Source organism: Epinephelus moara, chromosome 12 (assembly GCF_006386435.1).
Source record: "Epinephelus moara isolate mb chromosome 12, YSFRI_EMoa_1.0, whole genome shotgun sequence".
In the NCBI taxonomy this organism is placed as follows: Eukaryota; Metazoa; Chordata; class Actinopteri; order Perciformes; family Serranidae; genus Epinephelus; species Epinephelus moara.
In genome coordinates this window covers 30,184,828-30,204,219 of record NC_065517.1, presented here as the reverse complement: position 1 = coordinate 30,204,219, position 19,392 = coordinate 30,184,828, and the positions used below count along the sequence as shown (strand labels likewise).

At 41.1% G+C, this 19,392-nt stretch overlaps 1 protein-coding gene across 6 annotated transcripts in view; it reads left to right on the top strand.

Annotated features, from left to right (window-relative positions):
• eya4 (EYA transcriptional coactivator and phosphatase 4) overlaps positions 1–19,102 on the top strand; it is a 79,452-nt gene extending 60,350 nt beyond the window's left edge. For 3 of the 6 annotated variants that reach the window (XM_050058395.1, XM_050058393.1, XM_050058399.1), the window contains 7 exons: positions 3,948–4,037; positions 4,531–4,589; positions 5,745–5,905; positions 9,694–9,808; positions 10,305–10,426; positions 15,945–16,045; positions 18,182–19,101. In XM_050058395.1, the coding sequence (XP_049914352.1) occupies positions 3,948–4,037; positions 4,531–4,589; positions 5,745–5,905; positions 9,694–9,808; positions 10,305–10,426; positions 15,945–16,045; positions 18,182–18,262 (729 nt within the window). In that variant the 3' untranslated portion in view covers positions 18,263–19,101. Of the gene's footprint in view, positions 1–3,947; positions 4,038–4,530; positions 4,590–5,744; positions 5,906–9,693; positions 9,809–10,304; positions 10,427–15,758; positions 15,860–15,944; positions 16,046–18,181 lie in introns of all 6 variants that reach the window. The other 3 variants (XM_050058394.1, XM_050058398.1, XM_050058396.1) reach the window with 3 other exon arrangements.
• The last annotated feature ends 290 nt before the right edge of the window (positions 19,103–19,392 follow it).

The following is a 19,392-nucleotide window of genomic DNA, read 5'->3' as shown; positions in this document are numbered from 1 at the left end:
TTGATATAGCAACCACAAGACCTACATACCCTCCTTATATGAGCTTTGAGGGTATAATATCTGCTCTGAGTGATGTTTCACTTTTTAATAAATATACAAGGAGTTATTATAACCAGGGGTGATGTTCACATCATTATGAAGTGTTATGTTTCCAGCGCTCAAATGATATCAGCGAAGGTGTAGAGTGGAATCGTTTCAGGCTAAAAGTAATGTTTGTAATTTTCTGTGATTGATTGAACTTGTCTGGCAAATATTCAGCACATTCACCAGAAGAAAATGTTAACCACAAATACGTTTGTCATCAGGAGGTTGAGGGGATGGTGTATGGTGTGACACCTAGGCAAGACACTGTTCAAGGCCAACAAACAACAAAACCAGTTGTGGTTTAGCGAGTCATTGCTGTGTTTCAAGCAGCTTTTGAAGCATGAAAAGCGGTTTGATTTCTCATGACATCGCTGCTTTTCCTGCCGGGATTGTGCCCCCCAAACTGGGTATTTAAAGCCAAAACATGATCTTTTTCTGACCATAACCAGTGTGTAAAATTGAAATGAGTGCTAGCACTTTCATTTCATTTTTATCTGTCCTGCTCATGTTAATTTACAAAAATCAGATTCACGCTCTCAACAACTCTAACACACATTCCGTGACCAAAAACCACATAGTCTGCTAATTAGGTAATTAATAACCAATACTTACAGTAACTTCAGAAGAAAAAAAAAGAAAAGTGAGCCATACACAATAATTCATCTTCAACAAAGAGGACAGATCCTACCCGACAATTTCATACAGTCTAAATATTTTTTCTTTCATTTTCTTGAACTGAGAAATATTTATACAACCCTTTAAATCATTCTGTAGAGAATTCCACAGTTTGACGCCAACGACTGAGGCACACATCTGCTTTAATGTAGTCCGAGCACACTGGTGCTTAAAGTGAAATTTCCCTCCTCGTCCTTTGAAACAAAAATAAACACATAACTAAAAGTATCTGTAACTTAACTAAATCTTGAAGATCCAATAGTCCTGACTTAATAAAAATCATTTTGCTGTGTTCTCTTGGATCTTGAATAATTCTAACTGCTCTTTTCTGTGACTACTTTTCTATTAACTATGGCTTCGTGTTGCTTATGTACGTGTTTCCCCACACAACTTCTGATTTTTGTCCACCTGAGTACCCTTACTTCTGATTGCCCGCCTTTTCCACCGAACAAAAAACCTACAAACATCTGGCTTTTCAACATAACGTAAAAGGTTAAAATCAGCATTCACACCCAGGTTGACTCTGCAGTAGTCTCGGGTCTTTATCGGCTCCAGCTCTGATCGGCATTGATGGAAACACAACACTCTGGTGAATGTGCTAATTTAAGCCCCTTAACCGGTGAGATGCAGTAACACACCATCACAAAATACCTTCCGTCTCTGCCCAAGCAGCGCCCAAACATCGATCCAAATTAGTCTGCACTGAGTTTGAAAGAGAGACTGATTAAGTGATATTTAAAAAGAAGTAACTACTATAAAGTTTTCACAGGCCTCCATGCTGCTTTCTACTGTTTACTAACCTGTTTTCAGGCCTGTCTGTGGGAAAGAAAAAAAAAATCACACACACAGAAAGATGTGCACAGCTCTGGTCTACTGGCAAAGGGAAAGGAGTCTATAGCCTATTTTTAGCGGGTTTAAGGCCTGTGTTTTTTTTTTCATCTGAAATTGTCACACGTCTAAAAATAAATACAACTTCACATTGGGTCAACTGCGTTTGCACACTGAGTCCGAAACTTTCATCCATCATTAAAATTTTCAGAATAGGTTTGATTTTTTTACATTTTTCACATCCGTCAGAGCCTTTAGAGACGTCTGACCGAGAATCAGTGAAGAAAATGTGGCGGCGGGACACAGCCGTGACAAGACAGAGGAACAGGGCGCATAGAATCATTTCAGGTCAGATAGTAACATTCAGGTGGATGATGATGAAGAGGAGGAGGAAGATGTGGACGGCACACATAATGTTCATGCAGCTACGTACCAAATGAAAGACAGGGAGGGAGTAGTGACAGCCAGATAGGTAACTCCAGTGGAGAGATGCAAAGGAGGAAATGTGTCTTTTAATTTTGTCACATATTAAGAACTTTCACAATGAATAGAACAATAAAAGGCATCGGAATCAGTGTGTAAGGTTTCTGTGCGATTGTTTTTGGATGTTGGATCAAAAAAACACATCCGAAAAATTGACTCAGTGTGCAAAGGCTTTTACCCTTGTTTAAAAACCGGTGTACACACTCTAATATTGGTGGAAAATGGGTATTTGTGAGTTTAGACATGCACCCCTAAACACCCATGTAACTGCGTATCTGTGTAAACACATAGCTAGACAAACACTGAGAAAACTGTGCTAATAAAATAGACAAAAAACGCCAAAAGAAAAAAAAAAACAGAGGACCAGGAAGACACTTAAGCAACTGACAAAGGTTCCTCTCTGACTGCTGATTCTGCCTTGACTCCATCGTCAGTAGCCACCTGCAGTGCGAATAACTCAGAGGCTGTTGGAACTGGTAGTGGCACCAACATCGAGCCCCTCCTGTCAGCTGCCAACTACTGCTTCGGCATTGACACTTCACACTATGGGCACAGTGCACCTGACTGCTGGACAAAAGACCAAGTGACTATTTCGAGAAGAGCAATCTTATCCATGTGTACAATTTTATTTGTATAATTAACTACATAAAACTACACATTTATGTACAAACTGTGGAACTATATGTCGAAGGTAATGTAGGTCTACAAATACATTTAAAGTTGGATATGTTACCAAGATATGCTTATAAACATAAATAAATCCAAGACACATGCGATGATCACGTCATGCAACTGCTGAATCAGGGTGCTGGCACCTTTTTTGGTGCAGTTCAGGCACCGACCATAACCAAGTGGATTTTGTGCCTGAACCTAACCGCATGTTAACCACAGCATTGCTGAAACATAAAGTTTTAACATATCCTCGACATAACAACCGCGCAAATGTAATGTATCTATGGTTTCCAGAAACGTGTGATGCCAACTTTTTTTTTTTCTGGTGATTGAGTTGACGTATTACAACAACAAAAAAGCCACCTCAGCCTTTCTGGAGCCCAAAGCAACAGCCAAATCCAACCGCTCAAAGGGGAATAAACACATTTCAGCCGTGAGTGTTTCGACACACACCAATGTCAGCAACTCTCCTCTGGCAGGCGGCCAACATAATCATTACCTGAGAGACAAACCTAAGTGCCTCTTGTCTCTGTGATTGACAGGGAAGCAGGGGAAAAACTATAGTCAAAATTGCTGCTATCACTTTTAGCAGCTGTCAGTTTTGGAGAGCTCTGCGCACTTTATGGAGCATTCTGTTTCTTTCTCACACCCGGGAATGCCGTCCATCTCTCTCTGTCTCTTTTTTTGTGCCTGTGTGCTTCGCTCACTCACTTTCACTCTCCTTCCTGTTAGTTTCTTTCTATTCTGGTCGTCTGACGGCGTCAGCGAATCGCACGGCAAGCTGTCGTCCCTTGCTGACCTATCACAGATGATGGTTTTTGCAGCTGAGCCCCGGGCTAACACATACACACACACACACACACACAAACCATTCACATACCACATACACTCCGAGCGTCTCCCTTTGAGAGTGCCCACTCTCTCTCCCCCCCCCTCCCCACAAACACCCCACCACCACCACCACCACCGGCAAGCATGAGGAATGTTGATGGGACAGAACAAGTGCAACCTGTCTGTCAGCATCTGCTGTGATGAGTGGGGCGTACCAACTCTACAAGAGGGGATGGGGGGTCAGGGGTGTGAATTGGGGAGAAGTTGGAGGTGTGTAAAAACTGAGTTGGTTTCTGGGAACAGGAGGAAGCAGTAATTTCTCCGAATGGTGATGTCACGATGATAACAATGATACTATCCTTCTCTCCCTTTAGGACCCTCCTATGGCGGTAACGCTGGGTCTGAGGATGGAAGAGATGATCTTCAACTTGGCCGACACACACTTATTCTTTAATGACTTGGAGGTGAGACACCGTCCGACTGACACATATGCAATCACACATTTAAAATGAAGGGGAGGTTGAAAGGCATGGAGTTTTTGTGCACAGCACTAAAACTTTGCACAAAGCTCAACATTAAACACTTAAAAGTTCCTTGAAACTAGGCTGACATTCAGTTAAATACTACTACTGCCCTCTAGTGGTGGAAAGCGATGCAACACACCACTTACAGTCAGGGCTACACCATCATTTCAGTACACACTGTTTTGTTATAATATTGGTTATAGTAAAAAGATTTATGAATGTATATGTTGCTGACCAGAATATGTTGAAAAATATTTCTGTACAGTTATTTTTGATTTTTATCATGTTTGGTATTTAGTCGCTTTTTATTTGATTTGATTTTGTCTTATTTCATTTTTCATGCTTAATTTCTATATATTAAATGCTCATAATGTATAAAGCATATTAGTTTTTTTAAGTTGCTCATCTATGAATCCGTTGTGTGTGTGTACAGGAGTGTGATCAGGTACATATTGATGATGTATCATCAGATGACAATGGCCAGGACTTAAGGTGAGGGTTTAACAACTCAAATTTTTTTATTTCTGAGTACGATGTAAACTTTGTTGATGTTGCTCATTTATAGTCATTTAAGGCTAATTATGCACAAATTACAGTATTTGTTTTTTGTTGTTTGGCTCTTAAAGGAGCAGTGTGTAGGATTTAGTGGCATCCATCAGTCAGGATTGCAAATTGCGATCAGGTGAAACTTCTTCCATGTGCCATGCGTCAACTCCCGCTAAGAATTCCTTAAGTGTTCAGGATATTTTTAAGGTGTGCTGAATTATGTGCGGAGGTCTCTTCCTCTCCAAAACAAACAGACCATGTGATTAAAAAGTGGAAAAAACACTGAATAAAACTGCTTCACGTAAAAAATTAAAAAAAGGTGGTTTTCAAGGCTGCTAACCATTATGAAAGCGCAAAAATACAAATGACTCTATCTATAGTCAGTGTTTGGTTTGTCCATTCTGGGCTACTGTAGAAATATGGCAATGCAACATGGCAGACTTCATGACAAAGACCTGGGGTCTCATTTATAAACTTTGCGTATGCACAAACCGAGGCCTGAAAGAGGCGTACGCTACCTCCCATGCAAAAGTTGTGATCCACAAAAGCAGATTTGATGGAAGAAACTTTGACCGATGCTTACAAACATTTTGGAGACAGGAAACTGCCGACGCAGATAGTGAGGTGGAAGCCTGATTGTATCAATGGTTGAATATTTTTAGCACACAGCATTTTTGGCTTTTGTCCGTACGTACATTTTTAATATGAATCCTACACATTGTTTTATAAATGAGACCACAGCACCCTATGTAGATATAAACGGCTCATTCTAAAGTCACGAAAACACGATGATTCTTATTTTCAAGTGATTATACACTAAAGAAATCATATTCATTACATAACATCTCTGGCAATATATCCCCCTAAATCCTACACACTGGACCTTTAAAGTATTTTTTAAGGATGATAATATATTAATTTACCAAAAACAGTAAAATGTGTGTATTCTTTCTTTGCATTATAAAGGTAGTAATAAATCATATTCTCACCACTACATGCTGGCAGTTGTGTTTACAGTACTGAATAATGAAATTAACCACTTGAGCTTTTTGTTCTACCAGAGCAGATTTTTCAAATAAAACATATCATTATTATCGACAGTACTTACAGTTTTGCAACTGATGGCTTCCATGCAGCTGCAACCAGCGCCAACCTGTGCCTGGCTACGGGTGTCCGCGGCGGGGTCGACTGGATGAGGAAACTGGCCTTCCGCTACCGACGAGTCAAAGAGTTGTATAGCACGTACAAAAACAATGTGGGGGGTAAGCCAATCTGACGGGAGTTTGCTGGATATCAGGGACGGACAGGGGGGTGATAGAGAGCAGGAGGGTTTTGTGCAGTGGAACTTGTAAATACTCTACCAGAGAACTGCTGAGTAAAGTTGTGTCTGAAGAGATTCATGTGCCAAAAGAATATGAAGCTGAAAACAGAGTTATTTATTTAATCTATATTTAATCAGGCAGTCTCATTGAGATCAAGATCTCTTTTTCAACAGAGACCTGAGAACAAAGCAACATCCATAACAACAAAAACACACAGACACAAGCAGGAACAACACAACAAGGAATTAATAAAAACAATTACATGAATCATGAAAAACATCGGATAGAGAAGTTTTAAAAACTCCAAGAGGAACAAGAGTCAAGTTTGAGAGTCGATTGTAACTTGTTCCATTTAAAAGGTGCATAGTACCTGAAACCAGATCTACCAACATTTGTGCGCATGCAGGGGATATCTAAGGTTAGGTAGTTACTGGATTTGAAAGAGAGAAGAGATGTGAGGTAGTTTGGTAGCTTTAACAGTAGAGCTTTAAAAATAAATAACATGAGATGGATATTTCTTCTTGTCTGTAAGGAAGTCCATCCAACTGTTTGATACAGAGAAAAATGATAAGTACGAAATGCGTCATTTGTGATAAACCATAATGCACTGTGATACACAGGGTTTAACTGCTGTAGTGTTGATGGAGCATCATGACAATACAGAATGTCACCTTAGTCCAGAACAGACATGAAGGTTGACTGCACAATAGTTTTACGGCTGGAAGAAGACAGACAGCCTTTAATTCTATACAGGAAGCCTAGTTTGATTTTTAATTTTTGAGTCAACTGTTGAATATGAGTCTTGAATGTTAGTCGACTGTCAAGTGTAATTCCGAGATATTTGTAGGACTCAACCTGAGTAATATGGCTGCCATTTAACGTTTTGATGGCAGGATATTCCGAGTCACTGGTGGAGGTAGAGAATACCATGAACTTGATCTTTTCTGCATTTAAAACTAGTCTGTGATTAATGAGTGATTGTTAAAAATCATCAAAGGCAGACTGTAGATGACTCAGAGCCTTGGCTGGAGTGGAGCCCGAAGCATATAAAATAGTATCATCAGCAAAAAAATGGACGTTGAAGTATTGATTAGGAATAACCATATTATTTATGTATAACGTGAACAACAATGGGCCAAGGATAGACCCCTGTGGCAACCCGTTTCTGATGACTAGTTGGCTTGACTGGGTACCATCAGCGACCACAGTCTGAGTTCTCTCTGTAAGGTAAGAGTGGAACCAATCAATTGTGGCTTCATTGAGACCTATGGACTGTAATTTATGGAGAAGGATTTTATGATCTACAGTATCAAAAGCTTTTGAGAGGTCGATAAAGAGGGCGGCACAAAATTGTTTATTATCCAGGGAGGAGACAATGTTATCAATAACTGAAGCTGCAGCTGTTATGGTGAGGGTCCTAAGGACAGAGGGATGTCGTGTGCTGTAAAGCCCTGTGAGGCAAATTGTGATTTGTGATATTGGGCTTCATAAATAAAATTGATTGAATTGATTGATGGTGCTGTGACCCAGACGAAAACCAGACTGTTGTGGCTGTAGTAGGTTGAGAGAGTCAATAAAGGTGCGTAGTTGAAAATTAACTAATGATTCAAGAAGTTTCGCTAAGAGAGGTAATTTAGATATTGGACAGTAGTTGTTAAGATCGCAGACATCTCCACTTTTGTGTAATGGTAATACTGGCACTTTTCCATGAAGCTGGAATCCTTAAAAATATGAGCTAGATGAGAGCACATGAAGGGGGCACTTAGTTAACCAAGTTAAAGGAAAATGTGCCCTCAGCAGAGGCTGAGGCATTGGATGGTCTATCAGTAATATGACCAGATACTAGTTTTATTTGAGTTATAGGAAACCTTCTCTAAAGGCATTAATGAAATAATAATAATCTTTATTATGGACTCAAATGGTCCACACACACATATACACACAACCATTACATACATTTAAAATACATCAAATGACGAGTAAAAGATGGAAAAAACATACTATACATATGAATGCAATGAAGAATCAAGTCACTTTATAAAAATCGCAAACTACTGTATGTAGCTGTTTATATCTTTTTTTGATCAATGTGGATTTATGAAAGCAGAAAGCTAAAGTTCAGCTAAATTATTCAGAGAACATTAGGTATGTTCATATTTTCACACGTACTTGATATTCTGTTAAATATCTACAGAGAAAGCGAAACAGTTGAATTGTTGAATCTCAACTAGTGAGCTGCTGAAATGTTACAAATGCTCTATAACCCATCTGTGGGTGGACTACTCAAAAATGTCACCTAATTTTTATTTGACCAATTTCAGGTCGAAATGAAAAATACAGTCAGAGTTTCCTCTTGACTTCTCTGTATTATGCTAGAGTGAAAACTTATCTTATGCCGGGTTCACACTACACGATATAAGCCCAACGGAGCGTCGTATGGTGTCAGCTTGGATCGTGAACGACAATAAGTGTTGTACACGATAACACACAGTTTCATCTCGTGTATTGTGTCATAGTAGACAACAACCTACACCACTTCTGGGACGCCTCACAACATCCCTACAGAAAGTCTAGCATGTTTGATTTTCTTTTTGTCATTCACAACCTCTACCAGCACAGCAGTCGCTTTGACAAATAAGAACGATCTGCCATAGACAACTGGACGACAACAATACCTCAGCCTTTTTGATTTTTCCTCTGGGGATGTTACCACACAGAGTAAAAAGGGAAAAATGGTGTAAAACAGCAGAGGCACTTTGTCAACCCAGTGAGTACTGCCATTAGCATCGGGCTAGCAAAGATATTCTTCATAATGGAGGATATAAAAGAATGAAATTCACAAATAGAGGCAGGGCTTTTACTCACCACAACTGCTGAGGGTACCAGCATCATTTGAAACAGACTACATTACAAACGGGCCTTTATTTATCATTCCCTCTGTATTTTCATATTTTCATTTTTAACATACTCCTGTTTGTCCTGTTAAAGTCAATGCATCACGTCATCCTTTGAAACTCAACATATTCTGTAGCTGTTTAAAATTAAAAGCCCCTTATAGGATCATAATTGAGAGAATACTTGCGGTACATGCGGTGCTTTAAATGTAGCTCCTGCCATCTGGTGGCGTTTTATACATTACTGCAACAACATTTCGGCTGGGATATGAACAGACACAGTGACCGAAATAATAGTAATGATAAAAAATATAGGACATGAATAACCTGATGACATCACACAAGTCGTGACAGATGACCAGGGATAACTGGTCGTGGACCAACATGCAGTCTGTCGGTCAGGTCACGGCACGATTTTATGACTCCACAATCCCCTAATCTGACCACGATTGTCAGAACAGACAAAAATGTTGTGTAGTGTGAACCCGGCGTTAGTACGTTAACAGTATTTAGACTGGAGGACATTGAGACCACTGTAATTGAGGTTTAGCAACTTTGTGCAAATATAGCAAAAGCTGTTAAACCATTCAGCACAAATTATATGAGGAAACTAAACCGTCATCATTACAGTTTGTAACAGATGACATCAAAAGCAGTACAAGATATTACATTAAAGTCACAAACAAGGACAGCTACATATGGGTCTAATCCTAGAGGACTCTCCTTATGGCTTACAAGTTTTTTGTGTCCACCGCTGTTGCTTTTTACCAGTGTGTGAGTGTGTGTGTGATGTCTGATGTTGTGACAGTTTACTAAAGTCATGCTGTATTTTAGGTCTGCTGGGTCCCGCTAAAAGAGACGCCTGGCTGCAGCTCAGAGCAGAGGTGGAGGCTCTGACTGATTCCTGGCTCACACACGCACTCAAGTCCCTGTCCATCATCAGCTCCAGGTGCCGCATTATATATGTTACTCTTTCTTTCTCCCGTTCCTCCCCTCCTTTAATTAAGAAGGTCAAGATTTAAAGTGTGGGAACTGATCCATATTCTGCATCAAAGGACTTTAAAGCTGGTGTTGGCAACAATCTAGAAAAGTGTAGGCAGGTGGTGCCAATGCTGAAACAGAAACTTTGTCTGCAGGATTCTCTGCTATTGAATCAGGCTTTCACTGAAGGGACGTACACATACATCTGAATTTGTAGAACAGCCAATAGGAACGCACTCTCTCTGAAATGAGCTGTGATTGGCTAAAGCCTCCTGTCAAGGACTATATTTCCTAAAGCCTGAAAACTGAGCCAAGTTCTCTCTCAGACCACTTGAATTACAATATGCACAGAGTCTGTTAGCCAAAATAAAACCACCTACCCCAGCTTTAACTCATTGATCCCTTCATCTATCCTTTCTTTTACCTCTACATCACACGCTCTGCTCTCTGTCCATGTCCCACAGGAGTAACTGTGTAAACGTGTTGGTGACCACAACGCAGCTCATACCAGCACTGGCTAAAGTTCTTTTGTATAGTCTGGGATCTGTTTTCCCCGTTGAGAACATTTACAGTGCAACAAAAATAGGTAAGACGCAAACACTATCACTATCATGAATACTAAACAACATATTATACATACATACATATTTTAACAGTTCAAAGGTCACATGTATTTTGTTGGTTATCAGTTATTTTGATGTTTTTTTCATTGACTCAATATGTCACTGATATCCTGTTTCTTGTTAAGATATTAAACTTATTGCTTTAGTTGGGCTCAGGTACACTGAACAGCTTGTCAGGAATGTTTGAGTTGTTTTATACCCTGTGTGTGTGAGTGTGTATGTATGTGAGTGAAAGTAAAACTGAATCGAGTTCATATTAAATCAACAGATCATGCTGGTTACACAACACAAACACACTCAGAGAGCGAGACCACCTCTTCAAGAAGGTCTTGGTCTGGTTATTTTGGTGCGCACCCGAGTGCGACAGCTGTGTTCACACCTGCCCAAATGAACCAGCAAATGAACTTGAGTTCGACTGAACCGAACCAAACAGGGCAGGAGTGAAAGCACCCTAAGAAAGTGTACAAATAGTTTGCAGTATTTATGAGCAAGCTAGCCAACATTAGTTAGGAAACTGTGTGTCTCAAATCCGGCATTCAGAACGGAGATCGCCTCGGCAGGTGATGGTCACCTGCATTTGCTCATGTGTGCGCAGGCCCTAAAGACTGTGCACGCATACACAGACTGTAAATCTTGTTGCAGGTGTGAGAGAGAAGTTAAGCCATTATTCTTATTGGTTCATTAAGTTCGGTGACCTCACAAAATTCCAACATAGCTCCACCCACTTTCTACCCGAGCAGAATAATAGTCGTAATAATTGAAAGCACCTGTGTAGATGTGTAGGGTCTTTAATATGTCACGTTTAATCTCAGACTCACGCCAACCTGAACAACACTATATCCGTCCTCACCTCACATGAGGTCCTGATCTGGCCTTTAACAACTCTGACACTCGTGGGATCTTCCAGGCCAAACGCCCACACTCTGAATGGACTCCATTAGCCCAAACCTCAGTCGGTTACGCCAATGTACCATAACTGTGGCCAACACTAAATCATATTCAACCGTACATCAATCTGAGCGAGGGAAACAAAACAACTCAGATTGGGGGGTAGAGAGCCAAAACACTCAGGAAAGAAAGCTCAGAGCCAAGTGTGTGTGTGTGTGTGTGTGTGTGTGTGTGTGTGTGTGTGTGTCTGTGAGGTTATGTTACACCCATTTCAACCCCACTGTGCCTTGATTCAAGTAGACTTAGCAGTGCGTAACCATGGCAACCACCTGAGGTTTTAAGACACAAGCAGACTGCAGAGGTATTTCAGGTCAGATGTCATATCGCATAGACTCACGGATACATGAAGTGCGACTTTTGACATCTCTCACAAGCACGTCTTGACTTTTAGTTGTTGAGGCAACCAGATTTATTATATTTATCTGAAGTGTGTCTCAGGATGCACCACGTGGGTGTCAGGATTAATCAATGTGAGCGATCTCTTATGGGTCTCTGATGTGTATGTGTGTGTGTGTGTGTGTGTGTGTGGGTATGACTTCAGTTGCCTTTAGGGACACAAATCAGACTCAAGACCAGTTCATCTGGGGCGGCTCACCCAATTGGAGACAAAAGCTGTGCAACCATTTCAGTAAAAGCCAATTTTTTGGGTTAGTGGTAAGTGTTAGAGTTAGGTTAAGAGCTAAGTAGGATTTATACTTCTGTGTTGAACTAATGCCGTACTTAGGGTGTAGGCTCTGCATAGACGAGTTCCCTACACCATAGCCTAACGTGCACCTCCCCAGAAAGGTAACTACATGTCGCGGCAAGGCAGACCTCCTGTTTATTTTTGTAAGCTGAACCATTCCCCTCTGTTGAAACCAATTTTTAATTTACTTTTATTTCACAGATAATAAATAGTAAGTAGTAGCCTAAAGTGCTAACTCATTTCTGGGTTTTAGGACTCATTCCTGGGACACTCTATTGAACCATGTTTTATGTGTGTTTAGGTGCTATAGTGCACTTCACCGAAACTCAACACAGTGACCTCAAGCTAACATTTTGGAGATGTAGTTGCAGAGCGACAGACACATGACGCACAACTATAAATTATCACAACGACATAGGCCACTTGCGTAAGCTACATAATTTGAAACGATGAATCTCCAATCTCACTGACTGGATTCAGACAGACCCAAACCCAAACATTCCACATTTTGCGTATAATGAAAGCCAAGGCTGGTGCCAATAAGTGAAGTAATTGCATGTCTTACCTTTAGAAGAGCTGCAAGCAGCGGTGCTGAACCTCCTGAAACAAATGACCTTCCACTCAGTTGTACACTTTCTGGTTAAGTCAGTGACACAGTGGCGAGATGTCACGTCCATCTCTGTTCCAGTAGACGTGGACACCCTGATAGTGCACAGCAACATTACACACATGAAAATAATCTCTGCGTGACATTGCGTGTACTACCACCAAGTGTACCTTGACAGTGTACAAAAAGTATGTCACGACCAAGCTTCTCTTGCAGTAGCTTCTGGACGCCACCATGTTTCCCTCACATCAGAGCAGCTCCATCAAATACCTGGCTAAGAATCTTTGATGTGTCCAGTTCAGCTCCATTAAACTCCGCCAAAACGGTGTCTGGTAATGTCTGTGCATCACCTTTAACAGCGGTTGCTATGGTGAGCAGACGCTCTGTGACCTCATATGACCATCTGATGACAATCAATATATTCTCACATCCTGTGGGGTCACGGGTCCCATCTACTGTCACATAACAGGAGTCTCCTACCTCCTCCACTGTGGCCTTAGTCACCACACTGTTCCGTGTACTTATGAGTTCATTTTGCATGTCGAAATCCGGGTCCTTTTTAATCGTATAGTCCAGTAAGGATAGAAAAAAGGCCGCTCCCTCCCTCCGACATGTTGTCAAAAGCAACCGGTGTCTGAGACCTACGGTAGCCGCTAGCTACATTGCCGACAACATAAACAAAATGCTGCATCGGTTTTGATGCTATAACAGTTATTTCAAACCAGTCTCGGTTGTGATACCGAGCAGGGACAAATGGACGGTTCCTACAATGCTGTCAGGGTACTGCTGTACCAATTTGGTTGGGCTGGTCGGTCTCGAGGTCATCCACAGGTGCTATTCCACAGGTAGCACGTAGGCTAGCAGGTGCATTGCTAGCTTGTTAGCTTCGGAGGCAGCGGTGCTGGGGCCGGGCGCGTTTGCTCCCTCTTCCGTAGATGGAGTTTTAGGAGGCAGCACCGTGTGGCCACTTTCCTATATCCATTCTTAGTCTGATAATAGCTTGCTCTAACTGTGAAAAAATGCTAGCATCGTCTAGCTAACTGACCGCACTTTCTCGACGTCTTGGCAACAACTCTAACTAGCAGGTCATAGGTCAAGCACCGGACCAATGAGCATACGTCCCCAGGTGTGACGCATATATAACCAACAACTGTGTATTTTTTATTTAATTTTTATTTTTTTCATTCTTTTATTTCATTTACCAAAGATGATTTCGTGTTCAATATGACAAATGTAAAATAATTATTAAAATACAAAGTTTGAATTTTCATGTTTAACCGGTATCCCTTGTACTGCCCATTACCAGATATCCCACCTTTGTCCCCTCCAACCTAGATGGAGCCTTCCGTACTTGAAAGGGGTATCCATTGTACCTATCCACCTTATTCCTGAGGGCACTACTGTAGAAATGATTATGTGCGCAACTTCCTGTGAGATAGTGGAAGTAGCAGTAAGCTAGTTACCATGCGATTCATTTACGTTGCGTGAGACTCAAGATGATGTCGTAAAATGTCGGAATTTCCTGTTTAAATTGGCGGTATGCGTCCCCATTTGCGTTTGTACCATTTACGACCTAAACAAAGATGGATGCCTCCATAAAGCAGTCGTCGCTATTGCAGTAGCGGAGTACAAAGATCTTCTACAAAGGTTGGTGCTTCACCTCGAAGACCTCTCCCGTATATTTTAGAACCCCCCTCCCAATGGGTCTTGTATCCGCGAAAGTGTCATCTCCTGTAACTACAAGGTTCAAAAACTTCAGCATATTAATTAACTATCTCCTGGATTTTGCTGCTCAAATGCTGGCAGACAGTTTGCTTTCACCTCGAACGTAGCAAGCCTTTATTATTAGCAACACTGCTAGCTACTTTTACCAACACCAACGGATAAACACATACACGACATTCCACACACAACACTTCATAAAGCATTCCCATAAGGCATTATAATGTGTATGAGTAATTAAAATGAAGACTCAAATTTGCTAAACAGTAAAAACAATAGCTAAGAGCACAGCCACATAGGGAGCAGCCATCTTTGCTTTCGTCAGTCTTTCGAAAGTCGTGGTCCTCTGAGTTTGTACGAGACCGCTACTGGTAGAACCGCTTCAAAGAGGCGTGTCATGACGTGTCGCTGCGTAATTTTGCGCAGCTACCTGTCTTTCCTACTGTCTTACTAGTGGTAAGATCTATATAGAACAGCCCATTAATCCCATAGACCGTCTGTGGGTAGTCCCAGTGGCTACTCTAGGTGGCTAACCGCCAATGGGAACTGCCCATGGCACTTGTATCTCGACCAGTAGCCTACTTTTGTTGCGTTTGCTGATCCTCTATGGTACACAAATACAGTATAGCCTAGTATAATCACATATCGAAACAACGGGACGTTGGACTAATGGGATGTCGGACCAATGACATGGACCCCCGCCAACGGTGGTTCTTTCGAAAGTATTTTGCCTTCAGTTTAGAAAATACTGATTTATTTTTTAACAAATATTTAACTAATGTTAACTTAGCATTTTCTAAAATGTCTTTGCGGAGCTCTGGTAACTGTTGCAATGTCCGTGTCTGTAACGACTAACAACCAGTCAAAGCTAAATTTTTGTCTTCAGCAACTGTGTGTTGTACATTTAACCAGAACATCGTCAGTACATGATATCCCTGTCTTTCCCCGTCTGACTTCATTCTCAACCTACACTAGAAAATTGCTCATTATAAAATAAACTCAGAAACATACTTTGAAATATGTATTTAGTCATCAGGGCTGAGAATGTGTTACTGATTTACCGTTCTTCCTTTATATCATATAAAGAAATGATTGGGATTAGGGCAGGTTGTGGTTATGGTTAGGGTCACTCTCCAGGAAATGCATGTCAGTCTATGTAATGTCCTCCAGAGTGACCTAAGTGAACGTGTGAGTGTGTGTTTGTGTGTGTAAGTGTGTGAAAGCCTCCTCTCCTTCACTTCCCCCCTTGATGCACACAGCTCTGCCTCTTCATGTTTTATTTCCATCTAAACAACAAAGGAAAAACCTGTGAAAGCCATTTGTTTGTCTCCAGGCAAAGAGAGCTGTTTTGAGCGTATAGTCTCCCGCTTTGGCACTAACATTACATATGTTGTGATTGGCGATGGGAAGGATGAAGAGCATGCGGCCAGCCAGGTAAACAAACGACTTCTGAACTTTGACCCCTCTGACCTTGTGACCCCCTCCTTCCTTCCCCCTTTGTTTATTTGTTTTTTTGCAGGAAAAGAGAGTTGCTTTGAGCGCATAATGCAAAGGTTTGGCAGGAAAGTAGTGTATGTTGTAATTGGGGACGGTGTGGAAGAGGAGCAGGCGGCCAAAAAGGTAATGGACCCGCAACCTCACCGTGACCCCGCCTACTCCACACAGTGTGAGCTCTGATTGGACGAAGCCTGCCTTTCTTTGCTGTAGAGGACTTGTGTTGGTCGTTTACTTTTTTCTGTTTTTACTTGCTGTTGCTTTTTTTCCCCTCTTTTTTATGGAGTGACGGGAGATTTTATTGCAACTGTCAGGGTTGGAAAAAAAACTTGTGACTGAGGCTTGGCTAATGTTGTACATTTTGCACCTACTTTTTAAAGTCAAATATACCAAATTTATGAGATCAGATGAATTGCTCTGGATCATATGCTTCTCTGATTCAACTTGATTTGTGTCACATTTGACATTGAAAATAAACGGCTGCCAAAATGTACACAGTGAAAAAGCTTTAAACAATCTAATTTGTTTAGAGCAGTAATGCTGGGTTTTTTCCAGTGGTGTGTGGAGTCTGATTTCTCATTGGTAGTGTAGTTTAAGTGAGAGAGAAGTTAGTTTACTGAAAAGAAAAGTAGTGGTATAGGAAGACATATTTCCATAAGTGTGAATATAAATCCCATCTCTTTTCCAGCTTTGGGTTTCATTCATAATGCTGGGTGCTGGGATTGTTAAAGAAACAGTTTGGTATTATGGGAAATATCCATGTTTGCTTTCTTGCTGAGAGTTAAATGAGAATATTGATACCACTGTCTCATCCGTCCCAAACATAAGGATACAGCTAGCAGCCCGTTAGCTTAGCTTAGCATATAGGCTGGAAGCAGGTAAAAACAACCAGCCTGTCCAAAGGATAAAAAATCTGCTTACCAGCATCTATAAAGCTCACTAATTAACACGTCACACATTATTTGTTTAATTCAAGCAACAAAAAAAAACACAATGTGAAAACAATTTCACATTTTACAGGAAGCTAACGTGCCCTTCAGTTAGGCTCTTGTTTACTGTGTTTACGAGATTTGTGACATGTTTGCTGATATTTTCAGAAATGGTGGAGGCCATGAAAGTTTGGTTTTTTTTAATCATGATATATTAGAATTTAAGTCATATGCAGTTATGTTATTGCGCCTCGTATTTTCTGTATTGCGTGACCAGCTCGCTAGCTTGCTAAATTGTTAGCCTTGGTGGCCTCTAGACCACAGACGCATAATTGTAACTACATACTGGACCTCAAGATCGCACCTGTTCAATCCAGTGGAGTTGTTCGCGTGGGGCATACCCCCAAAAAAAGTTCCTAGCTTTGGGTTTACCACCATGATATGCGGCCTACTGAGTCTGCGAGTTCCCGCTTGGCTCAGAGACTTTACTTAGTGATGATGTAATGGATTTTTAAAGTTTTACAAACATAACACCTTAATGGATAAAAAAATCATAGAACTCATATATATATATATAGATTTTTTTTTTCATCATAAAAGTCATAGCTAATTGACCTTGTTTACAGTTTGAGTCTATGGAGAAAATGCTTTTTGGGCTGCAGGGAATTTTTGGTTGCAATACCGCAAGTGGCCACTAGCAAAAAATTGGAAACAAGGCCTAGCTGCGTTCCTTGGGGCCTGTTCGAGACAGTTGTTGCTGTTGCCCAGCAGTAGTGCTCTTACAACTTTACGCTAAGCATATCGTGTACAGTTTTCCATGTGGTAACCAAGAGCACACATATTACATTTGAAGGCAGCATGTGCGATTTAAGTTACTCTGGTTGCCTGGCGCCTTCATGGTGAGGACAAAGGCCCGTTAGCTTGGCTTACAATTAAGTCTTGTCATCCTTTGTGAAACCACTTTTCTACAGATCAAACAAATAAGATGAGCATGTAGGCGTATTTTTATAACTCATGACAGAACCAGGCTAGCTGTTTTCCCGTTTACACTAACGGCTGCTGGCTGTAGCCTTCTTGAACTTCTCTCAGACATGAGTGGTGTCCGTGTTCTCACATCTAAATTAACTCTCAGGATAAAAGCAGATAACTGTATTTCCCAAAATGCTGAACTCTTCCTTTAAGCCTTAGGGTTGCATGGGTTTTGTTTGCAGTGCTTTTGCAAAGCAAGCAGCTACAAGCTACTGTAGTGTAGCTTGCATGTCATAAGGTGGCGGTGTGCAACTACGACAACAGTCCCGCTGGTTTTAATGATGTGTGTGTGTTCACTCCGCAGCACAACATGCCTTTCTGGAGGATATCCAGTCACTCTGACCTGCTGGCACTACACCAAGCACTGGAGTTTGAGTACCTGTAACTATTATAGCAATATGGACTCATGCAATGTTACCGCGGACATGGTCAGCCAGGCAGCCCCCCCTTCTTTTGTATAACTATTTAAGAACAAACACAATACACTGCAACTGTTTTTGTGATTTTTTTTTTCTTTTTGTCTTGTCTTTTTGAACGTCTGGATTTACAAACTCTGAACGGTCTTAAGAAGCAAAGGAGAGGTGACAGGAGGTAAAGGAAACAACAGTGGGGTTAAGAGATGACTTAACGACCCAGCTCGGCCCTCGAGGCCTTGACGCTGGGAACGGACCGCTGTGAAAACCCCTGTCTACTGTCCTTGCAGCTGTAGCAGACTGAAAGCCTGTAAAGGCAAAAGACTTCCCTCGGCCTGGGAGTATGTTTCTTGGGCAACTCCTTGATGTTTGCTTTGTTCTGGAGCGCCCAAACTGGGACGAACTGTCTTCAAATAACTACGGCTTCTCTGTACAGGCGACATGTGCGGGGATAACAGCTGCTTTTTTTAAAGTGTTTACTTCCTGGTGGTATAATAATCACAATACAATGCAGTCTGCATCAGAAACTTGTGTAAATTATTTACAATAAACTTAAGGGGCAGTGGTGGATGTTTTTGTCAAGGAAATAAAATGTTTGGGGGTCTTTTTTTTTTTCCTCTGGATTTTTGTAATTGTTTGGGCAGGGGGATTTGAGGATGTGCGTCATGATGTGTTGTGCCTTAATGTGTTTGAATGTCTTTTCTTTATTCAGAAATGTCTATGTATGTAGATATAAAGGAGAAAACTTATCCAAATGACCTACGCATCCTGTCTTCCCTGATGAAATGTAAGACCGATGAATCAAACCAAAAGTAAATGCAGTACCGATAGTATTAAACGTATCAAGGTTTCCTGTGAGCTGGTGGTAAAGCACATTTAGTAAATACAATAAAGGTGTGAAATTGGACATCCCACATGTGGCAACAACTCAACACATTTAGGCGTAGACATGGTCAAGACGACCTTCAGAAGTTCAAACCGAGCATCAGAATGGGGAAGAAACACGAGAGGAGAATGGACAGACTGGTTCAAGATGATAGAAAGGCAACAGTAACTCAAATAACCACTGGTTACAACCAAGGTCTGCAGAAGACCATCTCTG